Source organism: Anabas testudineus, chromosome 22 (genome assembly GCF_900324465.2).
Source record: "Anabas testudineus chromosome 22, fAnaTes1.2, whole genome shotgun sequence".
NCBI lineage: Eukaryota > Metazoa > Chordata > Actinopteri > Anabantiformes > Anabantidae > Anabas > Anabas testudineus.
Window position 1 is genome coordinate 5,795,221 of NC_046630.1, and position 24,644 is coordinate 5,819,864.

Below are 24,644 nucleotides of genomic sequence, written 5' to 3' on the forward strand. Positions count from 1 at the left end.
TAATTATCTAGGAAGTTTGGCAGGCGAGGCTTGTTTTTAGAAAGCTGATGGCAAGCTTCACTCATCCCAGCAAAGACTGAACTGTGCAAACTCACAATGACAAATAAACCAAACCCCCCCCCAAAACATCTCTGTTAACTGCTAAAAATGTTCAACAAAATAACAAAATTCTGCTAAACGAAACGTCAGCACCAGTGTTCATTTTTCTTTCCTCCCTCCGTGTGCTTATTCCACATTAAACACACCGCAGTGTGGGGAAAGTCTCAAACCAAAACCATAGGAGTTGAGAGAGGCTTTGACAGGCAGATTGGAGAGAAGTTGGACGCCTGAGCCAAGGTGAGAGTGGAGAGTTATTCTAATCAAGCTAATTCCCTCCAAACCTCAAAATGATGTCATCTAGTGTTTGCTCATTAGCGATTCTTGTCAAGAGGCCAAGACTAATTCTCATTCAGTCATGAATGCAAATATGAGCTCTGTTCTCTCTTTTAGGTCAAAATTAAAGCTCTACACTGTATAAAACTATGGAAACAAGGGGATCAGGTTCACAAGAATGAGTAATAAATTAATTACACTGGATTCACCTATATGCAGAAACACCCATTTCCCTCCTGGCTTTCTCACAAAGCTCAATTTTTCACATAGGGTTTTTAAGCAGAGTTTTCCGCCCCGTTTCTTCCCTGATGGGTATCACTCACAGGCAGTTAAGCTTCTGAACTGCTCTCTGGTCCGTACTGTCAGTACCGTGACTCAGCTCGTAGAGTGATTCTCACATCAACTGCACGGAGAGGCGGACAATGCCAGTGCTGTCTTCAGTTGTTACTCCAAAAGCTATGAGCTCTCATTTTTCATCCTCTTTTGCCCGCTTGACTTGTGTATGTAATCTTGTCCATGACCACATCAGTTCTCTTGTGCAATTTCTACCATGTCGGGCAGAGCAGCAGTGGTAAAGCAAAGCTACATTGAGCACTTGCACAAAGTGACATCACTTTAATTTCAACTTTCCCCATGTATGATATAATTTACTCAGGTAAAAAATTTATTTAGTTTACAATATGTCAGAAAATTGCAAAAAAAAAAGACCATTACAAGTTAAAGAAAAAATGTGTTTCCCAAAGACTTTTTCAGTATGACAAGCAGCAACAAGTTAAGTGTTTATCAAATGAATTGCTGATAAATTATATGTTGAGTGACTAATTGCTGAATCAGCTAATGGTTTCAGCTCATATGTCTCCTAAAAAAAAAAAAAAAAGCAAAGTATAATTAAGAGCCATTTTTACATTTTTAGAAGCCACTGAAACCACATCTGCTTTTGCAGTTTTTTAATTCTGATTATTTACTATACTTCTAGCTTATTACATAGTGTCATATGATGGAATTATTATGTGGGTTGTGCGTGTTTATAGGTTTCCACAAACATTTTCAAGCTGCATTGAAGAGACAGCAGAAAAACAACATTTGGGGCTTCAATCACCAACAAACTCCCTCCACCCTGGTCTACTATACTGCTTACAGTGTGATGAAGCTGACTCAAGGATTTCATGCACACAAGTACGCCTGGCTGAGTACTGTAAATCACTCCCTCTACTGACGGTGGTGGGAGAGTTGCTGTGTTTCAGGTGCTGTTCATCTGGCAGAAGTTTCAGAGGCCTGCCTCCAGAAAAAGAAAACAAACCCTGATCTGCTTCCCCATGAACGGCTCCCCGCGAGCCAGCAAGCGGCCTCCAGGAGGCTGTCCAGCCGCTCCGGCCCCTCGGACCAGGATGTTTGGGTTAGAAAATGACTTTACTACTCCCTCAGCTGCCTTCTCTAATTGCCCCAAGGGTAATTACCTTGTCTCCTTTCCACTTAAGAAAAACCAAAAAGCCGTAGTGTTATTGAATCAAGTAGAAAGTAAATTTTGCTAAAATTAGCATGAATAATATTTTTGTAATAATTATATACAGTTAAAATAATAAATGTATTCAACCAGAAGCCGAATGTGATGATAATATCACTGCAGTATTAAAATAAAGTATGTAATGACTGATCAACTTACATTCTTGTGTTTTCCCAGCAGCTTGCAAACTGGAGAGCTACAATCAAATAATCTTACAGAAAAGATTTTACTAACAAAACATTTCCTCAAGTAATCACAATAAAAACAACATCTGCAAAACCACAGTGGCCTGTGTATGATCACTCAAGACATTTCCTCTATGGAGGGTTAAGGGGGGAGCCATACCATCAATGTAAAGTAAATTCTGAATATGATGTGGGGCCATATTCGCAGAGGCCTGAGCGTGTCATTCTGCCTTCCTCTGGCTGGGAACTGATAGATTGGTGCAGAGTGCAGATTCTCCCCTGGGTGCGATATATCAGGCTGAAACGGCCCAAGTACCATTATGAAACACACCCGAGAGCACCGCAATTCAGGAAAGACCAGAACACCAATGGAGCTCTCAAAAGATTTCTTCTTGTGCGGTAAAGGCAGAGACGTAGGAACATTTTCTGACCGATAATTCTTCACTAACTGTTATGCAAATCTGGAAAAAAAAACTAATTCGGGGGAAAAAGAAACCAAAGTTAGAAGAGAAATAGGGCATCTGGCTATTAAATAAAGGATCACCTGCTCTGATACACATGCGCCACATGGCACTTGAATTGAGGAAGATTTGTCCTGAAAGGAGACATGCTCTGCTAAGTTATTGTTGGTTTCTCCTTTTGAAGGCATCAGTGTCTCACTATACTAACAGCTGGCTGCTTGTGTGTTCCTCCGAAGCATCTGGGGGATTCTTATCGAGAAAGCATCTGTCAGAGCCTCTGATTACAGAGCTGCACAACCAAGCACTCGTACTGTCAGAGCGCTGATAACTTAACCTTCCTCCGTCCCATTTTTCGGCCACTGCCCTCCCCCTGGACCTGCTTCAAACGCTGCAGAGCTGCTCGGAGAGCGCCCTGTGTGGTCTCCGTTCTACTAAATGCATCTCAGTGTGAACTTGTTTGAAAACGCACACAGACCATAAAAAAATATTACCTGTGTCATATCTGAGTCATGATTTGAATCTCTGTGGTTTGAAATTTCAACAATCACCGTGCTCACTGAAAGCTTGGAGGCTTTTCAGAATAAACGGAGACAAGTCATTCGTACTTCTAATATTAACATTTCCAATGGTTCCTCCGGCAAACTAAACACAGATGTGAGGGGATTATCTCATATTTTGAGAACTGTCTCCATTAAGTGAAATAGTTTGAGCGAACACGTGAAGAGATCACTGAAGTTATCCATCTTCACATTACCTTAAAATTCATGAACTTCACCATGCTTTACTGCTAAAAGTGCCACTGGGAGCAGTACAAAGTCTGAACTCAATACATTACTGAGCTGGATTAACAAGAACCAGTATAGCTCTCTCCTGCCCTCTAGTCACTTGGTCTGAGTCATCATATTCATGAAATACTTGGATGAGATTTTGCCTTAAAGGCAAAACATTTTAATCCTCATTAAATAGCTGTGCAGTAAATTCATGTCGAAATTTGAAAAGCCTGGATTTTTTTCTCCCCTTGTGTTCGACTCTCGCTCTCTTTTTAGCCAGAAATCAAATCCAGATAAATGTAAAACATGCTGCAGGAGCAGCGGATTCGACCTCGGGGCGGCAGTGTTGCCAACAGATGAACATTAACACACCAACATGCTGCTCTTTCCTACAACCTGTGAGCTCCTTTACATCTCCCTGGCTTTTATTTGAAACATACTAAAAAGAGAACTGGTCCCGAGTTCTCCGTGTTCTTTATGATCTCCTTCCACGCTGTGACATTTGTGTCTGCTTCGATTTCACTGCAGGACTCTTTGATTTTAAAATGATAATGAAATGGTAAACAAATTCCTAACATGACCTTTCATTCAGCTTTGTTTCTCATTATCAAAGTTTTCCGCCGTCCTTTGCCAGCATCCTCTTAAGTATGCCATCCTTCAACCACTCAAGATCAGAAATAATACAAAGTGTCTATAAATTTGAGCTCCCCTAATTAAAGCCTTGCCCCGGGACAAGCTCTCGCATGGCCACCAGGCACGGGATTTATCTTCTGAAATGACACAAATTGGCCCATGAGCACAACAAATTACATTATGACTACTGCAGAGTCCTAAATGCTGTTCATCTTGATAGAGTTAACCCAAAGTGGGCAGGTCTGTCTCCCAACTACAGGGCTAAAAAGGGGAGAAAGAATTACAGTTTTTGGCTGAGGCTTACTGTAAAAACCTGTGTTGTAAAATTCCAGCTCATCCAGAGAATCACAGGGCAGACGCATGCAAAGCACACATCCATACACCACACACATGCACACCGAAACAGCCATGTAATTCAGGGTTTTTAGTTTGTCCGGTTTTGTTTTTGTTTTTTTGACAGTACTTATTATGTTTATTTATAATTCAGCGCTTAGAGCAGGAGTTTGGAGGGTTTGTAATTACTGTATCTGGACTCTTGAATTGTGTATCAAATTCAGTTGAAATAACATGAGGTTTGACTTGGCCTTGACTCCCCCACCCCAACCCCCACCAAAGATTCCTTCAAACAAAACGAAAAACTATTAAACAAAAGATCAAAAATCGGTGAGCCTGAAAAATCTGAATTAGGGATCTGTCCAGTGGTTACATCTGCTGCAGTATAGCAGCCCCATATGTTTGACCTGCTACCAACTGCGACTATGAACTACAGGGCAGGAGGTTAAACGTCCATTTCAAGACTTTTCAACACACATCAGCGTTCATGTGGAACAACCTAGTAGAGGACTAACAGAGGGAGTGTTGTGACTTTTGGAAAACATTGTTTTGTGTTTTTAAGTCATTAAAATAATTGAAAGAATGTTGAATGCAGCAATACCCTATCAAATATCTACACACTGGGATGATAAGCCTGCAGAGATGTCAGACAGTAGCTCTCAAGAGGAAGAGTTTGTTCCTACTGTGACTTAATTAGGGGGTTGAAGACAGAGCTGGGCTCAAAAATACACACACACACAGACACACACACACACACAGAAATGCTTAAATAGATCCGTTTCTTTGCATGCATGTGCACGCATGTCTCGCACAAACACGCGCAATTATAGACAATTTCCCGGCATAAATTTCTTACCCGGATGCTTGTGCACGCAAAACAAACAAACAAACACTTGACCATTTCGTGGCATGAAAATATAGCCACGCCATGCACGCACACGCAACCATTTCCTTTACACGAATACATAACCTAGACGCATGCAAACACGCACACACACACACACACAATCCATTCTCACAACTGTAAACTTTCATTTTCTTAAAAAGGTCACTCTCTCTTTGCCCCTTGACTACTTAGTATAAGTGCTCAATTAAGCATAGCTTGTTTATCTGATTCCCCTCCCAGTTTTATTATTATTGCCATGTGCTGTGTTGTGTATGCCCTCGCTTTCTGTGATCTGTGTAACTTTACGTATGTCCTCTTCCTGCTTTAGCATGTTTCTGTGCTCAGACACACATAATAATGACTTATACTGCTCAAATACAGACGGGTAAAGCATAGTGTGGTGCAACATGTAAAAGAGCATTGTTTTCTTTATAAAACCATGCAGTGATGCCATAAATACTACACAATCTAAAAAATGAGCACCACTGAGTTTCCTGCAGCACAAAGTGCTGGGTTTAATAATTGCTACCTCTAAATAAGAGGCAATGATCCAAAGAAAAGCCTCCCATGTTGAGGAATTATAATTATCCTCCTGTATCCACTCTTAGCATAACACTATAATTATTATTATTATTCTAAGACTCTAAATCTATGATAAATGTCCTGTGTGTGTGTTGTCGTGTCAAACTATGATCATAGGAGGCTGTTAGGAAAAAAGTGAAGGTCCTTACGTCTGACTGACCAAAACAATTCAGTCAATTACTTATGAAATACCACCTAGGCTGCTTAGATTAATAAACTAATAGCTACCAAGGTCTCTCTGGAATCGTCTGAATCCAGTTCACATCATCACTGAACTTAAAGCATCTGTTTACATTGGTTAATGTACTCGCCAAAATATCACAGATAACCAAACAAGCAACATTATTATCACAGAGTTATTTAACAATTGTTGGTTTATTAGCTTTATAATTGCATTAATGTATCAATAGATGCAATAATGTGATGCTGCGGTCTGTCACCTAAACCCAGTTACACACTGAAGTATCTCCCTGACAAAAACCAGCTGATTCAGGAGTCACTGCAGTGCACGTGCCTCTCTTGGCTTAGATTTAGCCGTGCGTGTCCCTGTGCAAGCTGGAGGAAGTACAATCAGGTCATTGCGTGCCGTGTCTTGGCTGAGCTTGCTTCACAAAGAACCCCACCACCTACACCATCACCACCACTCCACCTCCCCGTGCAGCACCTCTCTGGTCTCCCCCAAAACTCCACCACTGAACTGTTGGCGTAAATCACGTCATTAAGATAATGTCAGCAACACAACTGGGCCACATGCATCACAGCACAGGCCTTCTCTAAACCGGTACAGAGGTTTGCATGTTCCACAATATCCAATGCACGATATGCGCTCATAGAAAAACATCTTAACAATATCATTAATGGCAGTGGTGAAGTTACTAAGTTCTCCAGTTTCCACATTTCCATATTCTGCTACTTCTTAATTTAGCTTCACTGCATTTCAGAAGTAAAAAGTGTACTTTTACTACATGTATTTGATAACTACAGACACAATAATACAACACACATAATGATAATCCTTTTTTTTAATCCCCAGCATTAACTATGTAAAGTGATTTAAGTTATAATTATGGGATTCAAGACATTAGCACGAAAACAACATATAAGATAATTAAAATAAGCTCCTATTTCTGCACAAGGAATACTTTTACTTTTAGTACTTTAAATGGTTTAGAGCTAATCCTTGTGTATTTTTAGTTCACCTTTTAAAAGCAGGACCTTTCTACCACCACTGATTAATGGAACTAGATCTTGTTCCACTTTGCTTTGGCCTAAGGTGACAGTAAAAACACAGCTTATTTGAAAAAACCTATTAGTGGTTATGAAACAGTTTCTCAATTTATTTTCAGCTTTAAGACATTCAGACAATTTATTCACCTACTATATTAAGAGGCCATTTCAGCTACAACATCTTGAGGATTCAGCTGCCTACCGCTTTGATTTGTTACATCCAAACTTTGACAGAGACAGATCTCAGTCTGAGGCATAATTTCAGTGAAAATTGATGACACTTGTCTCATAAGGATGATTCACACGCAGCCTACAGCCTGTGTGAGGCCTCACCTGTACACACAGCTGGAACTGCAGTCAAATGGTGCATGTTTTTCCCCTGCAAGCGTTAGATCTAATGGCTGTATAGTGAGCATGCAGTCAGGCGGTAATATTTTTGTATCATTAATAAAAAAATATTTATGATATTCTGAATTATATTTTTTGCACAACGCTGCACTTTACGGACACTTCTCATTTGCGAGGAAGCCACTTATTCCATAGAGCAGATATGTTGTGTTCGTGGTTTTATCAGCTGTAATAATTCTAACTTTGCTTTTTTAAAATAAACCTCCTATTAAATCTCACATATTATCAATTTACAGTACGAATTTGAGCCTATTCATTTAATTAAGCCTCTAATTAAATTTCTCCAAACCAACGAGACGGAAATTGTGCATTATTTTAGCGCTTTAGTTAATTTTAGGGGTTCATACATGAAGCCTACGATCCATTTTGTGATGTAAAGCATTAATTGGATTTGCATTAGTCTCGTTTCTTCCCGTTCAGAGAGGACGGAGATAATAAATCTCGTGTGTTTATTTAAGGAGCGCTTGGTGTGTTGCAGCTTTTTCATGTGAAGTGAGGGAGCTGCTTTAATTGCACACCCTGCAGCGTGCAACGTGCTCATTAAAAAAAAAAGAAAGAAAGAAAGAAAGAAATTGACTCAGATTATTGTCTGACATCACTTCTATCCAGAAACTGATTATCGATCATTTAACAGAAGAACCATTAATGGCTTCGCTGATCAATTCTTGCTTTGTTCTGAGAGAAATACGTCTAAAGAGAAATATACTGAGAACTAAACCCATTTGTCCGGTTAAGCACACATCCTTCAGCACCATCATGGCTCATTATAACCAAACCATCCACGATCTTTACGCACGGACATCTGTGTGTAAATGGGATGCTATAGTTACTGCGGACCAAAGCACATTAAATATGACTGAACATTAAATGTGAGGGATATATGCCCTCCTAGACCAAGACCAATAAAATAAAATAAAATAAAATAAAAAGAGAGATGGGAGGCAGAGGGAGCTGATTTAGAGGAACGCTCCTCATCCAGAATCAACATTACTTCAAACATGAGGTCATCTAAACATCTGTCTACAACATGTCCGCCGGGAGTTCAATCAAAGCCCAGCTGAAACACGTAGCTACAATTGTTTCTGGAAATAAATATTAGGCCTAATTCGGCTGTGATTGGTGCAGCCACTCGGGAATCACAGAAGAGGAGGAAAGAACCCCCCTCTGCTGAGTGCAGTGTCAGTCAATGCGCTGCACATGCACACACCATGTTTGACTTTATTTATTTGATTTCCTCTCTCCTCCTTTCTTCCTCTCCTTCATTTAGGTTAAGTGGCTTTATTTGTTCTTTCCCGACTGATTTCAGGTTTGCTGTTTAAAACCCGATTAAAGCAGCAGAGCTCTGACAGTGTGCTGGGAGAGCTGCAGTAATCACACGCCGGGCGTCTGTCTCATGTCGTTACAGTCCATTTGTTGGAGACGGATCGATTTACTCACGGAGTTTAAAAAAACAAAACAAAAACACGCATCTGTCATGGAAATAAAGGGCTTAGAGAAAACATTACAGCAGGCTACGACTAGACAGATTTTCATGTTCTGTTGTTTTTTTGTTTTGTTTTTTTGGTTCATTTTTAATCATAATAACATTATTATTAATATTTAAAAGTATATTTAAAATATTTTCTACTCCTAATTCAAACTGCATTGTTCCTCCAAGACAACCAAAGTTTGACCAAATCAGCAAAATACTTGTACTGTATATAAAATACTGTCTATATGCAGATGGGTGCACATGCATCACTGCTGGTTCCAAGTACTCGAGGTCGGCCTGAAACCCAAAACGTTGCAACGTCCCTTTAACCAAGAGGAGATATAATATGCAACCACCACCACCTTGTGGACAAAACATGGATTGACGTGAAAATACAAGTCTGAAAGAAGATGAAGAATCCAAAGAGTTTTCTGCACAATCATGTGGAATTTACTGGTAGGACAGCAACACATCGTGTAGTACAGATCATGTCATCATTTAATTTACTCCAAAATAATTAATATATTCTTATCTCTTTAAATAAACGAGTTCATTTACTAAACTTAATCAGCAATTAAAACTATTTATTGTTTTCAATTTACTACTCATTGCAGGTCTACAGTGTCTGTGATCTTCCTGCACCCCCAGAATGGAAATCATGGACACAAAACAAAGAAAAAAATTACAGGAAACAATTACATCAACTCCTTATCGAAAAGGGCAGCCAGTATCTCTGTCAACTGACTCATTGATTCACTGACTAATTGTCAGTGAATCAATTGTTATTTCACACAGAAGTGACAACAAAAATCGAAGAAGAAGAAGAAGAAGAAGAAGAAGAAGAAGAAGAAGAAGAAGAAGAAGAAGAGATCAGCTGGAGAATTAATCTCCCTCAAAAAACAAACAAACAAAAAGTTGCACCACAGAAAGGCAAATGTTCTCATTTAACTTAATACTGGGGTCACTTCCTTAGTTAGTGAATCTGGATTTAACAAGAAAGAAGCTTTGGGGGAAGGTGAAGGTGAACTCTATCCCCTGCACACTCCCAATATGACTGGTGAGGACAGATGTGGGCCTCTGAACCTCTGGACAGCAGGTTGTCAGACCCACGGGGCTTGTGAGACATGAACAGTGAGTGACAAGCAGCCGTGACAGAGCACATGTGACCCCCTACTCTCCCCCTGAAACAACACCACCGGAGACAAGTCACACAGCGAGTACCCAATGGTTAACTTACTTAACTTTTAAAATAAAGGGACATCAATAAAGTGTTGTTATGTTAATTTATGTTTAATTAATAGGCCAAAATTAGATTCAGCTAATTAATCAATAGTTAAAAATACGAATTGCATCTACACACACACTTGCGCAATATCCATTACAATTTTCCAAACAGCTGGAAAAGAACAACTGAAGTATTTTGTAATCAAATAAATAAACTCTGGGTCCATAACTCAATTTTAGCCCATTATCCGCTTTATTTCAGCGTTCTGCTTGTGCACACTCAAATATGAAACAGGCAGAACAGTCTCCATACGACTGGTGGTTCCTCCTCAAAAAGGAGCACTGTGACTGAGCAATGTGTTGGAGAGAATGTGGTAGATATTGGACTTCAGGAACCACAAAGCAGCAAAAAATTCAGCTATAAAACACCTTAAACTGCACAAGCCGTTTAGAGAAGCAGTGACATTGCATGGTTTTTTATGAGCTTTAGAAATATTACAGTATTAACTTTACCAGTGATTGCTCATAAAGTTACAACCATTATCAATCTGTCATTTTTACAACAGACACTCAACAGATAAGAGACAAAGGAGCAATATTGTGCAGGACTGAACACACATTAAGGGTTACCAGAGAAAATCTGTTAATAGAAGGAGGGAAGAAAGCGTGTGCCACTGCAAAGCAAGCGGGTACTTTTGTGCAATGGTGAAATAAATAATATAAGAAAGAGGGAATCATGCCTTAGAGATTTTTTCTATATAAAAGTAATAATAAATCATAAAACTAGAAAAATAGAAACTGAACAGAAGGATTTTTAAAACTAGTTTTAGCTGGATGTACCTAATGAGCCTGAGTGTCTAGTCTCTAGGTGACCTGCAGGTGATGCAGCATCATTACCACTGACGTAATTTCCATGACCTTGTCCCTCTGCTGCAGAAAACAGGTCTTGTTGGCATCGTGACAGTGGGAAACCCAGGGGAGGAGTATTTATGTAAATATTAATTAACAGGGGAAAGTAAACTAAGAACCAAGAGCATTCACTTCTGCTCACTTCCTGTTTAGTCTTTACTCTGGCCTTCATCTATCATGTGCTGCCACATTTGAGTGGAAAAAAACCCCAACAACAATCTAACCACAGAGCTCAATCACAACAAATGTAGAGTAACCAGATATTTTAATTTTCATTTACATCTCGAATTAAACAATTATTGTGGTGCAAACAAACGTTAAATCGTTATGAGGCGAGTGCTGCAATAGTTTCTAAATTGGTTTATGGACGTATTTCCAATCAAAACATAATCAAATTACATTTTCCAATCCATTCTAGGGCCTCAAATGTAAAATCTTGTATTAAATTGCCTTTGTTGACGGGCTTTGATAATGTTTAGTTAGCTTTAGTAGCTTCATCGTGAGCAATATAACATGAAAGTCCACCAAACTGCAAGATACAGAACTTACTGACGTGAGAATACTGAAAATACACACTCACCACATGACAGCCAACCTTTTGACGATGGAGGTGGTTTAAAATAAAACTAAATAAAACATAAATTGAATTAAATTAAGTGTTGTCGACTCCAGCAGCAACAATTTAAAATTCAAAACGCACCTTTAAAAATGGCGGCCGTTTCTTCCTCACTCAGACAGAGTGGCGCTCAGCAGTGCTGTGCTCAGTGCCGCCACCAGCGGCCGGCGGCTGCATTGCAACAACACGTTAGTTCAATTTATTACGGAGTTTTAAAATATTTCAAAATGTGTAGATATTCATCTAAAAAAATCTAACTTTCACCGACAGTTATTAATTTTTTAATACAGCATGGTACATTAGCTTTTGAGCTAATTGTAGGACTGGAACAACCAAGTGTTCAACACATACCAAGCTGGAAAAGGTGTCGAGTAGCTGGTATTGATTACAGTTATTTTTGTGCAATGTTGATGTCCATTCGATGGTGTGTATAGTGAAATCTAAATATATGTCAACCTAAAACCTGCTGCTCCTACTTACGACTGTTTCACACATAAGCTAAACCAACATTGGAGAAAAATTAAAGGAAAAAGATTTATGTTGTATTATTTTAAATTCTGAATATAAAAATGATGAATCCCAATGCCCCCCAAAAAAACATCAGTGAAGACAAAAAGATAAACAACATAGCCAGCTTCAAATAAACAAAACAAACAAACAAAAAAACACTTATTAACACAGTTATCAACACTTATTGATAATGATTGACTTTAAACCATTTATGCACATCTGTAATATTTCTTTTGTTTACAGCTGATAACTTCCAGCTTACATGTGGATAAGATCAATGTGTTCCAGCAAGTTTGTATTTTGAACTCTGAGTGCTGAGTTTCAGAAATGCTCTTACTATTCAGGATGGCTGTGTAGTTATTATATGCACAGAAAATGCAATCAAGACTAAAGGGCAACTATCATGTGGTCACGAAAACCACAGGTTCACAATCTCCACTAGTTTAATTAAATAAATAGTTGGACAAATAGGCTGTTGAGGTGTTTGCACCAATAAAGCACTAGTATACACCTATTAAGGTGATTCCTGCATTATTAGGTCTGTGTAGCTGAGCACATTACCACCACCTAACAAGCATTGTTTCAGCACAGGAGGGCAAGTTGTGCAGGACCAAATGGAAACTTCAAGGAAACAGGTTAGAGGACATGTTTTATAGATCTGGGGTGGCAGTAGCTGGAGGAGGTTTAGGAGACACAGTGACTCATCCAGCTGTCTCCTACACACGTGACTTCCTGACCATCCGCTGCTTCCGTGAAGCTCCCAGGCGAAACAGGATGTGAGGAGGGTGTGCATTATCTTGAATAGTGAATACTCTTTGGTTAAGGGCTGCACAGTAGACATATTTTGTTTCCATGCATGTGCGATTACAACCATCGCTTTGTCTGGTTTTGTTGTGGAGCCACCGAGGAGGACGCATCACGGTTCTTCTTTTTCGTCCAGTAGTTAAAAACTAGTTATCTGCACGCATTTAGCAGCAAGCACCGACTGACAACTGTTGTGCAATCGGGATCTTTCCTTTTAAAGATTTGCTGTGAAACAATCGCTGAACTTACCGGCAGATCCACCGGCGATGATCTGATGAGAAGCTTCCCGGAGCATGCTCTGCGGCTTTTTGGTCGTCATGCTGCTGGTTGGGGGGTCACAGAGGGGGGAAGGAGCAGCTGGCAGCTTCTAGATCACCGGCTAATGTGTGGCTAATGCTGCTAAAACACACAGACACAGATAGGTTGCTGTTAATTGGGCCCCATGTGTCATGTCATAAGGCACTTAACGCTCCAGCAGCAGCGGTGACATCCAGCCCGACCTGTGCGTCTGCTGCGCTCCGGTCGAGTCGCTCGGTTCGCGTCTTGTCCCGCTGTCACGGTTCGTCTGCTGCTGCGAACCACGCTGTGCAGAGAGCGCAGCACACTCCCAGGCTAGGCTAGGCTAATATGTTAACAATTACCAACACCACAACAGGTTGACATTTAGCCTCCCTGTGCCTCCAGGAGTGAGGTGTTTGAACACTGGGAATAAACAATGGGTGAACTCTAACCCCGGGGCTAGTGATCAATACAAGGCAGCAGCCACACAATCAGGTCAAAGGTCTGTTTTTTACCCATAAACTATAAAGTTTTCTTCAGTAAAAGTCTTCATACAGGCGCACCAAACTTTGGACACTTACTGTAAAAAACCCAAACTAAATACTGTATATATAAGCTGTTGGCTATTTGTACTTTTTCCACTCCTACATGTCAAATATTGTACTTTTTTAACCGTCTGTAATATTAAAATACAACAAATATGTGTTACAGCGCCTGTAATACTAGTCAAATAAACATAAAAACATGATACTCCTATAGGGGCTCTTCTGTGTGATGTGCACCTTCACTTTTGATGCTTTAAATACATTTTGCTGATGATTCTTCTGTATATTTATTCATTAGAATGAATGACAGCAGCTTAAAATAACACCAAACTCCTCTATATGCTCCGTTTCATGGTAAATATTGTTTTTTAAATCCTGCCTTTTCTATGATTCATATAACACGATGACACAGCCAGTAAAATGCTGCAAGGGTAACAAATTGCTCACTTTTAATTCAATTTGATTTCAGCTCACATAAAGCATGTGACCCAAGCCCAGTTGCACGATGGAAAAATTACAGAAGCTATTTTCTTTTTTTTGATGAGCAAGGGAGGTACACAGAAATTCAGCAGTGAGCCCTATAATTAGCATTTTATTTTATATAAGAGCGAGTGTGGAACAAGAAAAGCTTCAGACGAGCTATAAAAATGTGGGATTTACAGCATATATTTGGCAGCGAAATGCCATTACCACTTTGACCCCCTTGGATAAGAAAAAGCAGAACAGCTTCCACCCGTACAACCTCAACTCCAGTAAAACATGACATGTGGGCAGGCTGTGTACAACCAGCACGAGATTAAGTATTTGGTTCATGAGAGAAGATGTTTTTTAGTGACACTGTGTAGAAACAGTTTCTCAAGAGCAGCTTTTACTAGAATATGAATTTTCTTACTAGTATATGTCCTGAATGGATTACTGTATACTTTCTGGCAAAGGAGTTTATTCCAGAGTAAGCATGCCAAGAACAGATTAGAAAATGTAAAATTATTGCAGTTTGTGTGTTTTGTTCAATCCTGGCCTTAAACTCAGAGGGTTACTGCTTCACAAACCTGAACTGGTTCCACGTGAGATGAGTTTGGCAACTAATTTCTCTGCCTCACATTCAGGTCTTAGACATATGATGAAGCTTTTTCTAATCACAAATAGCATACCGGCATTGCCCAATGAGAACTTACATACTTCTATATGTATTTTTGCATTCGTTTGCTATATTGTGACGTCAGAGTAGTGAGAAAAAAGCTGGTAACGATAATGATTTCAAATATCCCTCAGCCCAACAGTCTGAGGTAAAAATATCTCTGTTAGATCATATTATAGTGACTGAATTAAGGTTTAAATAAAGTGTATGAAAACGATTGGGTATGTCCACAGAGGATTGTACCATATTTTATTAGCACCCACACATACAGGAACTATAGGACACCGTCTTTCAAACACATCTGAAAACAATGACAATCACCAAACATGCTATGCTCTTAAATTACTCGCCTACATAAAGGAAACTGATGTAAATGACAATTGTGGAAAACACCTTTAAAGGAAAAGCTAAATAATGCTGAAAACAAAATAAATAACTAATATAAACACAAACAAGACAGTGGTTTGATCCAAAACAGTTCAAGTCAATAAAGTTTGGTAGCTCTTTCTTTTTGTTTTTTAAATTGTCCTTTTTTTGTTAGATTGTTAAAACAGTGACTAACTTATGAGAAAATATTGAAGTTTTCAGAGATGTACCGTAAGAAAATGAACATATGAACACATTGCACAGCTAAAACTTCACAGACACACTAGACATACAGTCTATTACTATTACATATCTTTACTATCCTGCGGTATTATTATGCACCAGTAATTTTACTGATCTGGGTTAAACTTTTCACGTGTGTTTTTTGGCCTGCTTTATTGTAGATAAATGAGATAAATATATCTTTCTACAGAAATGAGAAAGGTTTCTTAACCATGACCACAATGTCTTCGGGGGAAAAAGGCAGCCACACCCTGTATTTTATAAGCAAACACAAATTGTATGAAGATACAGCTGATTAATTAATCAATAAAAAATTAACTACTTTGACAGTCAAGTCACTTTTAACACAATAATGATGGTTCCATCTAGCAAAATGGGAATTTTTGCTTTTTTAAAATTGTAATGATGCTAAATTAAGTATATTTGGGTTTTAAGATGTTTGAATAAATTTGAATATGTCAACCTGGGCTCTGAAGCCTGTGACAAACCTAACCACTTTCTAAACATTTAGGGACCTCAGGGCTCATAGATTAAATTAAAATAATTCACCGGATTAGTTGATACACATAATTGTTAGTTTCAGCCATAAAAAAATTAGAGTAATATTATATGTGGACAAAATCAAATAAAGACATTGTTAATCTCTAGTACCTCATGCTCTTATGTGAATTTAAATCTATTTCATTGTCAAGTATGTTCTATCACTCTTGGTGAATAATTACGGCGACTCTGTATTTTATCCAGCCAGACTCTTCTACGGCAACTGAGTTGAGTTTTAAAAGAAAGAGTCTGAGATCAGGAAGGTTGAAAAACATGAAGGTCAGCAGAGACGATGTCACTGAAAGAACGAGTGGAGCAAATCAATCGATCAATCAATCAAAATACACTCAAACACTCATTTGTACAAATAGTCTAACGAGTCCCAGCCTACCATTTCTTAATCTAATGCTTCATAAGACACAGTTCAAAATAATCTCCAAGTACCTCTTCTGTAAAAGTAAGAATGTAAAAATCTACACATGCAACCCGATGCACCCCAGATGAATGTGGACTAAAGGTTGTCAGCAAGCCCCCCTGTAGTCAAACAGTCTTTGTTCTTATCGTTTGCACAATTCACAGTAGTGTGGGGCCTTTGGTGGTGTAGTTCATGGCAGGGAAATGTTTGCTGTCCACGTCCCAGTGACCGAGGGGATGCTGGGAAGCAGATGGGAGGCTGGGGTTCCAGTGGTTAATGTAACTGGCCATGAGCAGAGTCAGCTCCAGTATCTGAGAACAGAGCAGATTGTGGATTAATGGCTTTTAAATTATGACATGATTGTGTTTCATTAGAATCTGGGGAGTCGGAGACCCAGTGTTGTTACCAGAAGTTGTGAAAATCAGAGAAATCCAAGTGGACTGAAAAGCTACTCTCATTAGCTTCACCCAGTAACATGACTCTGTGTTAAAGCTCCATAGAGACTCTGTTTTCTCCATCAGCTCTCGGTTGTCCAAAAACAAAAAAAAAAACAAAGAGAGAATATGAATATGTCAGGGGTTTGCTAGTGTTCTTTGGTTCACACTCTCCCACATTTTCTGTATCCTATAGGTCAGTAGATTCCAGCCTTTATTACAAACTCGTCACTCCCATCATCTCTAAATGTGCTCATTCAACAACAAAATATGTTTTCATTCTATTCAAGAAATTGGACAGATTAGGGAAATCTTCATTTAGAACAGTAGCTAGGTGTTTTTATCATGATTTGTTTCTCTGTTACTTTTACCTCACAATTTCAACTCGGCTATATTCAGATTTTAGCCATTAATCCAGTGCTTGTCACTACTTGAAACAGTTTATTGATACATCACTATTTTAGTTTGGTAGAATCTGAATAAATGCTGTTTGCTTAGATTATGCTAGTATACCACATTGAAATTACTGTTGTATGTTGGCTAAATGTGTGTAAAATAGTGTGTATTTGCCTCTTTCCTTAATAGTTGTTCATCTTTCTGCATTTCACTTTCACTGTTTGCAGATGGTGTTGCCATACATCCCTGTAATTTCTTACAGTCAGCCATGTTGATTGTTTACATTTGGCTCTGTAAGTTGTGAAATGGTTTGAACTTGTGAATTCAAATTTTTATTATTTTGAATAAAATAATGATTTCTACTTATTCTAAGCTCTTTTTTCTATGTGCCTTGCAAACTTTCCACCTCTTTTCTGGCAATAACAACAGTACCGCACTGCAGTGGGAAGCACCATGTTGGATCCTCAAAAATGACAAGTGACAGACTCACATGTGGAGGCAAACGGAAAACTTGACTCAGCTTGTGAACACCCACGACAACAGATGCAGGAGACATACCTTTGGTTTAGCCATTGCAAAGACCAGCTTCTCTGCGCTCTTCTTCCCGACTCCAGGCTCCGTTTGGTGGCTTGTGACCACCATGAAATCGTCACGATATCCACCAAAGGTAATCACAGACTGGTAGGGGTACGTGACCAGCGTGTGCTGAAAAATACAGCCAGCGTGAAATGTGCAGTGAAATACATATAAACACAGAGCATGTTCAAATTTTATTGCTGATCCCAGAATAGAGCTTGGAATTCATTTGGGAAATCATTTTGGTTTCTGCTTTTTTGAGGGGGAAATTGAGTGTGAAGAAGCATAACATCATTTCCAGTGACTTATTATGATTTTCACTTAGTTTTTCTTCTCTGCCTTTCTGGACTACAGGAGAAAAACTGCCTGCCAGACCAAGAATAAAATGGATCAACATGAGCTGCTGAAAATTACAGAGCTCACAAGCTCAACATCTTTAACATGGTAGAACTGCTATGTATCTGTCAGGATCCAGAAATCAGAGCCTGGCAATTTTATTTTCCTGCGAATTTCTGGTGTTATAAACACCACAGAATAAAAATCATTCCAGACCAGTGGGTCAACTAAAGCCATGGGCTAACCCAGCTGAGTCTTTCCGAACGGAAAGGTCAAAAACAACAGAAACCTAAAAAATATATTTAAATGTTGGGTAATTTTTCCATGTTTTATGTAACAGCAGACACAGATGGCACATGTGGATGGAGATATTTGTTCTGCACATTTGGAGACTCACCATTGTGAAGTCCAAAACACACAGTCCATCCTCATTGACTGCCAGCCACACCTGGCTCTGCTCAACAGGTGAAGGTGGGACAGGCTGTGGACAAGGGAAACAAAGAAAGGTCAAGTTACAAGTGTGAGTAACACCAGTAAACATTACAACTTCCCCTCTGGGTCATCCTGGGCTCAAATGCTTGTTATTCATGAGTTTGTAAAGAGGACTGACACAAAGAGAACAACATTAACTGAACCCTATAGACATTTTTACCTGGGCACTGAAGAGTTTGGCTCCAAACAGGGGCCATTTCCGTGCCACTGTTAGGTATATTCTCACACACTCGGATGCACTGCACCCACGTAGCATAGACCACTTAGTGGCCAGACGCTCAGTAAGTTCTCTGAAAGAAAAAACATACTCTGGCTAAATCTCAGCTGTGATATATTCACAACAAAAACATCCAGCATTTCTGGTTTGGGTGGATTCATTTGTAAGACAAAGTGCAACTTCTCTGTTTGTCAGACTTTGTTTTTGTTGAGTGAGGATATTACAACGTGATGTAAATAAATCAGTATGAGAACATGAAGCTCTGAGGTTGTAGATTTAAAATGAAATTCAAATATCGAATGATGAGCAGTTTGTTTACCTGAGCTGCTCTGAGCTACAGTCTTGTTTGTAGCGTTTGGGGTAGAAACGCTCTAAAGCCTGCAGGAGAATCAGCTGAGATTTAGGCTGAGGAGAGCCGGTAGGAGAGGAAGCAGCTGTTCGCTCTAAATCACCATGTTCAACCTAGAATGAAAAAAAACAAAAACATAGAGAGAGTTAGAACAAGAAGAATGGATTTAAAACATAAATTCTTAATAAGCTGCAGCTTTGTAGATGACAATATAATAATTTTATACATGTCTTATTTAATCCAAACAGTGAGATTTATGGTGGATCCTACATAATGTGCACAGACCTGTGCCATGAGGGCAGCCACCTCAAGAGCCAGCTCTTTGTTCACGGGGAAGTGGCCGTGGTGAACTTCATCATTGACCTGGTATGCCAACAGGAGGCGCTCTCGCTCTGTCTCTCCTTTCACCTGTGACCTAAAGCACAGTCTACAAAAGGGAGCACAATGACAAAAAGAGTCATTTCCTGCTAAAGGCAGGAATTAAGCTCGCTTTATTTCCAAGACACAGGAATTCTAACACCAGCACTTAAAATTCTTGCATAAAATTTTATTGTATGATCTGTTTTGCTTTAAATAAACAGACTTTGCTTTAGACAGTGAAAACAGATGTGACAATAGAAATCTTACCGGCTCTTGTATGTTAACCGAACAATACGTGTCCCCTCATTTTTCCCGGGATGCAGCTCCTTTAAAGCCTGCTCCCATTTGGAAATGACATCACAGATCTGGCAAAAGGGATAGAAGTCAGTCTCAAGTTAAGACACATGGAACCTTTTACCTTATTTCTGTTTTTGTCAGGTGGCAATAGTTACAGCAAGAAAAGCCTGATTTGTTCTGTATACTGTGTGAGCCAGACAGATCTATACATGTTGGCCATTCACTGCATTTGACTGGCTGATGGAGCTGTTTCAGAAACCATAATAAAAAGTGGAAGCCCCGCTTTCACCACGTTTGATTGGAATTAAATTACAGAGGAAGGCTATGGTATGCTGGAATATCCCTACATCTGAAAGTTAAAAAGTTACAAAATGTTTGGACAGCGTTCATTTGTCAAAATAGTTCTGACTACTCACTGCTGATCCTCTAAATTATTAGGTAACATGAGACTAATGATTTGGCTCAATACATGACAGGAAGCCAGCAGCCTCAGTCGTTTGTGGACGGTTTCTCTTCCATCCACTTATGCTCAGTGACCCAGAGTCCTACCTTGGCAGACGGCTGCAGGCAGTGCTCCAGGTCTTTGCCAGTTGGATCATCAGTGAACAGGGCAAACCCAGACAGCTGAGGCTTCCTCATGCCAATCCTCTGGTTCAGTGTGTTGAGAAACTCTTCCACTGTGGTGGAGCCATCAAAACCCACAACCTGCAGGACACAAGAAAACAAATAACACATGGTGAAGATTTATACAGAACCATAACACATTATATTCATGGTCTATGGTTCTGTACCTGCACCCACAGCATGTGGTATCAACAGAATTAACTGCTGATCCAGCTACTACTTTGCTTCACCATGGATGCTACAAGAACAGATCTGACATACAAAAGATCTCCTGTTGGTGGATCATCTACTTTTAGAGACACTTAAAATCCTTATGATGAGCTGTACATGTAAAAAGGGTGTGTACAGTACTTCAACCTACAAAAGCAATTACAAAATGCCACACTGGCCCATCTTAAGTGTGTGCATCATGTTTAGTGATACAATGATATAAAATGATTAATATATTAAGGACACTGTGGTTTGATTTGTATCAAATAAAGATACAAAACAGAAGCAGGTTGTTGAGGATCATAATGAATTAGGCTGAGGCATTTTACTTGCTTTTACTAGCCCGCATGTGGTCGCTGCTTGAAAGACAAAGATCTACACTCTGATCTAATCTAAGAAAAGCTGTTTAAACTTATTACTGAACACATTAAGATTTAAGAAAGAAAGACAGAAGAAGGTTAAAATGCCAGAAGAAATGTGTTTGAATGTGTCCAAGTCAGATGCTTACGAACAAGATGTGTGTTGTTATGTAGCCATGTTTTACCTGGTAGGTGTTGTTCATGAAATGAACTGGGATGCTGAATGGCAGTGAATGGTGGTAAGGATTCCTCAGCAGGATGGAGATGATCTCCATTCGTGAAGGTCTGGCCTCCCGCTCTCCATTCTGTAGCGTTCGCTCCACAGACCTCTGACAGTACACAGCATACTTTCCAACCTCACTACTGTGTAGAAAAATGAGACATGAATGGAAACAATCCAGTAGAAATGGACTTTTAGAACAGTCTTTAGTTACATTTCAGGTTTTCTGCTATATTTTAATGGAATCTGGGGTCAGCAACCAGTGTGAGACAGCTCACCTTGGGTCAGCGTTGCGTTGGAGGTACTGTCTCAGGTACCAGAGGATGTGCTGTTGAGGAAGGAAAAGAGCCACACACAGGGACAAGAGCTGCCAGCACTACAGGAAGAGACAGAAAAAGGAGAAGATACATAATTATCCCACTTCTAACCTGATCATTGAACATCTCCTTCATCATACTTCACTTTAATGTGTGCACCAGGCTGACCTGCGTGAGGGAGTAGTTGTGTGTTGTACGACGGTTGGTCTGTTTGATGAGCTGACAGTACATTTCATTCTGAAGCTCCGGATGAGTGAGGCACACTTGCAAAGCATGCTGGGCCAGCGAGGTGTGGTAATCGACAGATGGAGACTCAACCAGCACGTTGATGAAGAGCTGACACGACTGCAGACAAGCAAAGACATTTTGTTTTTCACTCTGGTGTTTAATTCTACAAACTACCAGCAGGTGGAAGCAAACAAGAACCAGTAACTTAATGGAGGCGCCACAAGTTCAGTCTATCAGTGGTGAAATAAATAGAACCACGGGCGATTGTAAAATTTTAGGGTCAGATAAAAAAAACTAAAGAAAAACATCAACAAATATTATGTCATGATGTCAGGAAGAGCGCTAGTACGAGGAAGGAAATGTGAACATTATATTGTTCTCATTCACTTCAATGGTTCAAGACAAAATACCAATTTAACCAATTTCCATCAGTCTTGTCAGGTTCATTAATACTTCAAAGACACGAAATAGAGCACAGGCTTGAAAAGTGTGTCACGTCCATTCATTCTGTTTCTTTGTGTGTGTTTGGGACTGTTTTCAAGGCTGGCTAGTCAAAGAGGGAGCAGATCCATTCAACCTTCAATCATAAAGTCCTGCTGTAGTGGACGGTGCTGTGAAGCAGGAAGTTGGGAAAGGTGGGGGCTTCTGGGTGGGCACACAGAGGGCTACAGGGTTGAAAAGAGAGAAAAGGTTTCTGCCATTGCACTACAACGTTCCCGGTTCTGCTCTGATCCCTTTTCTCCTCCCCCATCCTGTGGCTTCTATACCCATTGCTGCCACTTCCCGAAGGCCCTCACTTCTCATGTCTCCCCTTCAAGCAGTGCCCTTTCACACTAAACCAGAGTAATGGTCAGCCTCAATCAGAGCAGACAATCAAGTCCACATTTTTAATGAGCTCAGGCTTCATCCTCAAACCTTTGATCCAGTTTAAGGGCAGGAGGCTGTGGAAGGCATTGTCTCACATAGGAGCACATGGGAAGGGATAGAGTGGAGGATGATGGGAAAAAACTGGAGGAGGATGGATAATGCTTTGAGCAGGATCTTACAGTAAAGGACGTAGACAGAAAGGGATGAAAGCAAGAAGAAAATCAAAGGAAAGTGGGATGAAACAAAAGACACACAGTCGTAGAGAGAGGTCGAGAGGTGCCGAAACTGACCTTGAAAAGTTTGAGAGCTTCTGTCTGGAGAGCTTCAGAGGGCAGAGTGGTGAGAGGCGAGCGCAGACCCTCCTTACAGAAGCTCAAGGCCTCGCTCCTCCACAAGGCAGATTCTGGGAAACGAGGCAACACATACACAAACGCACATAAACCCACGCAAACACATGCACGCACAGACAAACATACATATTGAGTTTCAAAGCTGTAATGACTCAACAGCTGACAAAAATTTACACACGGAGCTCCAGTCGTAAACACTGTCTGCAGTGTGGATTAAAGCTGTCACACACATTATGGATCAAAATAACATGTACTGTAGCGTGCTGCTGAGCAAAATGGCATCCACTTATAAACCTTTCAAACCTTAAGCCGTTTAATCAGAGCATCTGTAGTGCATGTGGTACGAATATATCTCCAATAAACAAGTCTTAAAACTCAGGTCCAATCAGTGTCTTTCATGTTTCTTTTAGTTGAAAACTTGAAAACCAAAATAAAAATCGAAAATTTAGCTCCATCCCATAAATTAAACACGTTTCAACTCAAGAAAACACTAAAAATAATATAATATAATAAAATAAATAACTATCTTGGTGACACATGTTTGACAAAGTAAAAAATAGACAAGTTGCTTTTATAAAACTGCCTTTTGGCGATTAAAGAGCTTTATTTTTTACAACAAATCAGTGGTGGCTTTGCCAGACACCCGTGGAGCTTCTTTCTCACCTGGGTCTCCCTCTGCGTCAAGGAGTTTACCGATGAGCTGCTCATACTCTGTCCCCACCTTGAAGGTCGCACTGCTGCCCGCTGCCACAGTCAGGTGATACAACCATGTGTCCTGTGTGGTCAATACACTCCTCAGTAATATCCAAACAAAATAATAGTAATAATAACAGTAATGATACTAATGTGGTTATAAAGACATCCACTGCTCCAATACCTTCTCCTGCTTGGTGCCAATGAGCAGATAGGTGGGGCTCTGGTCTCTGGGCTGCACCACTAATGTGCAATGGGAGGAGAGGAAACCTCGACTACCTGCTTCATAGTCTTCATCTGAATCACAGGAGCGATCCACCTCCTGTACCAATGCTTCCCGCATCTGCAGCTGACCCAGAGGCAGCTGAAACAGCACAAGAAACCAGGTGTAAAGACACCATTGAACAGTATGTACTTTTTGAGATGTACATGAAGTAAAGGCATGTTAAAAGGCTTGTTGTGTGAACCTTGTCTTCTTGATTTCGATAGTAGTAGAAGATTTTTCCAACCAAAGAGCACCACACCAGCTTCGAGTGTCCATGTTTGACCTGAAACAGCAGAGAAAGCATGAGACACACGTCTCTCTATTTGCCAAAACAGTAGTAATATGAGACCTTTTTTTTTGTTTGTTTTCTTTGAAACTCAGACCAAAGAGTTTTTAAATAGCTGGACAGATGTTAGCCAGCGATTTTCTACATCTGACCAACATATGTGTAGAGGTTTACAGGCAGTGTGGCTGTGCAAATCATTTACTTCAATAATAACTTAAATTCAAACTGTATTTTTTTTTTGTCTCTGAAGTTAAAATGATAACCGATTCTTGCCCTCGCTCAGATTCCCCAGCTAAACTTTAACAAGGAATGCATTTGTGGATAATTACATGTCACTTTCTGAAACT

The 24,644-nt window shown here is 39.8% G+C and overlaps 2 protein-coding genes across 4 annotated transcripts in view; both read right to left on the reverse strand.

Moving 5' to 3' along the window:
* Positions 1-13,659, reverse strand: part of slc25a21 (solute carrier family 25 member 21) — a 78,395-nt gene extending 64,736 nt beyond the window's left edge. The window contains exons 1-2 of one of the 2 annotated variants that reach the window (XM_026338999.1): positions 13,396-13,659; positions 13,145-13,291 (exon numbers count right to left, since the gene is read on the reverse strand). In XM_026338999.1, the coding sequence (XP_026194784.1) occupies positions 13,145-13,214 (70 nt within the window). In that variant the 5' untranslated portion in view covers positions 13,215-13,291; positions 13,396-13,659. Of the gene's footprint in view, positions 1-13,144; positions 13,295-13,395 lie in introns of both variants that reach the window. The other variant, XM_026338998.1, reaches the window with a different exon arrangement.
* A 1,420-nt stretch (positions 13,660-15,079) lies between these two features.
* The window catches only part of plekhh1 (pleckstrin homology domain containing, family H (with MyTH4 domain) member 1), a 29,658-nt gene continuing 20,093 nt past the window's right edge, over positions 15,080-24,644 (reverse strand). For both annotated transcript variants that reach the window (XM_026340344.2, XM_026340346.2), the window contains exons 16-30: positions 24,214-24,294; positions 23,931-24,110; positions 23,717-23,828; positions 22,994-23,106; positions 21,777-21,953; positions 21,570-21,667; positions 21,257-21,434; positions 20,428-20,583; positions 19,849-19,946; positions 19,507-19,648; positions 19,192-19,334; positions 18,816-18,945; positions 18,561-18,644; positions 17,810-17,956; positions 15,080-16,732 (exon numbers count right to left, since the gene is read on the reverse strand). In XM_026340344.2, the coding sequence (XP_026196129.1) occupies positions 16,580-16,732; positions 17,810-17,956; positions 18,561-18,644; positions 18,816-18,945; positions 19,192-19,334; positions 19,507-19,648; positions 19,849-19,946; positions 20,428-20,583; positions 21,257-21,434; positions 21,570-21,667; positions 21,777-21,953; positions 22,994-23,106; positions 23,717-23,828; positions 23,931-24,110; positions 24,214-24,294 (1,992 nt within the window). In that variant the 3' untranslated portion in view covers positions 15,080-16,579. The remainder of the gene's footprint in view (positions 16,733-17,809; positions 17,957-18,560; positions 18,645-18,815; positions 18,946-19,191; positions 19,335-19,506; positions 19,649-19,848; positions 19,947-20,427; positions 20,584-21,256; positions 21,435-21,569; positions 21,668-21,776; positions 21,954-22,993; positions 23,107-23,716; positions 23,829-23,930; positions 24,111-24,213; positions 24,295-24,644) is intronic.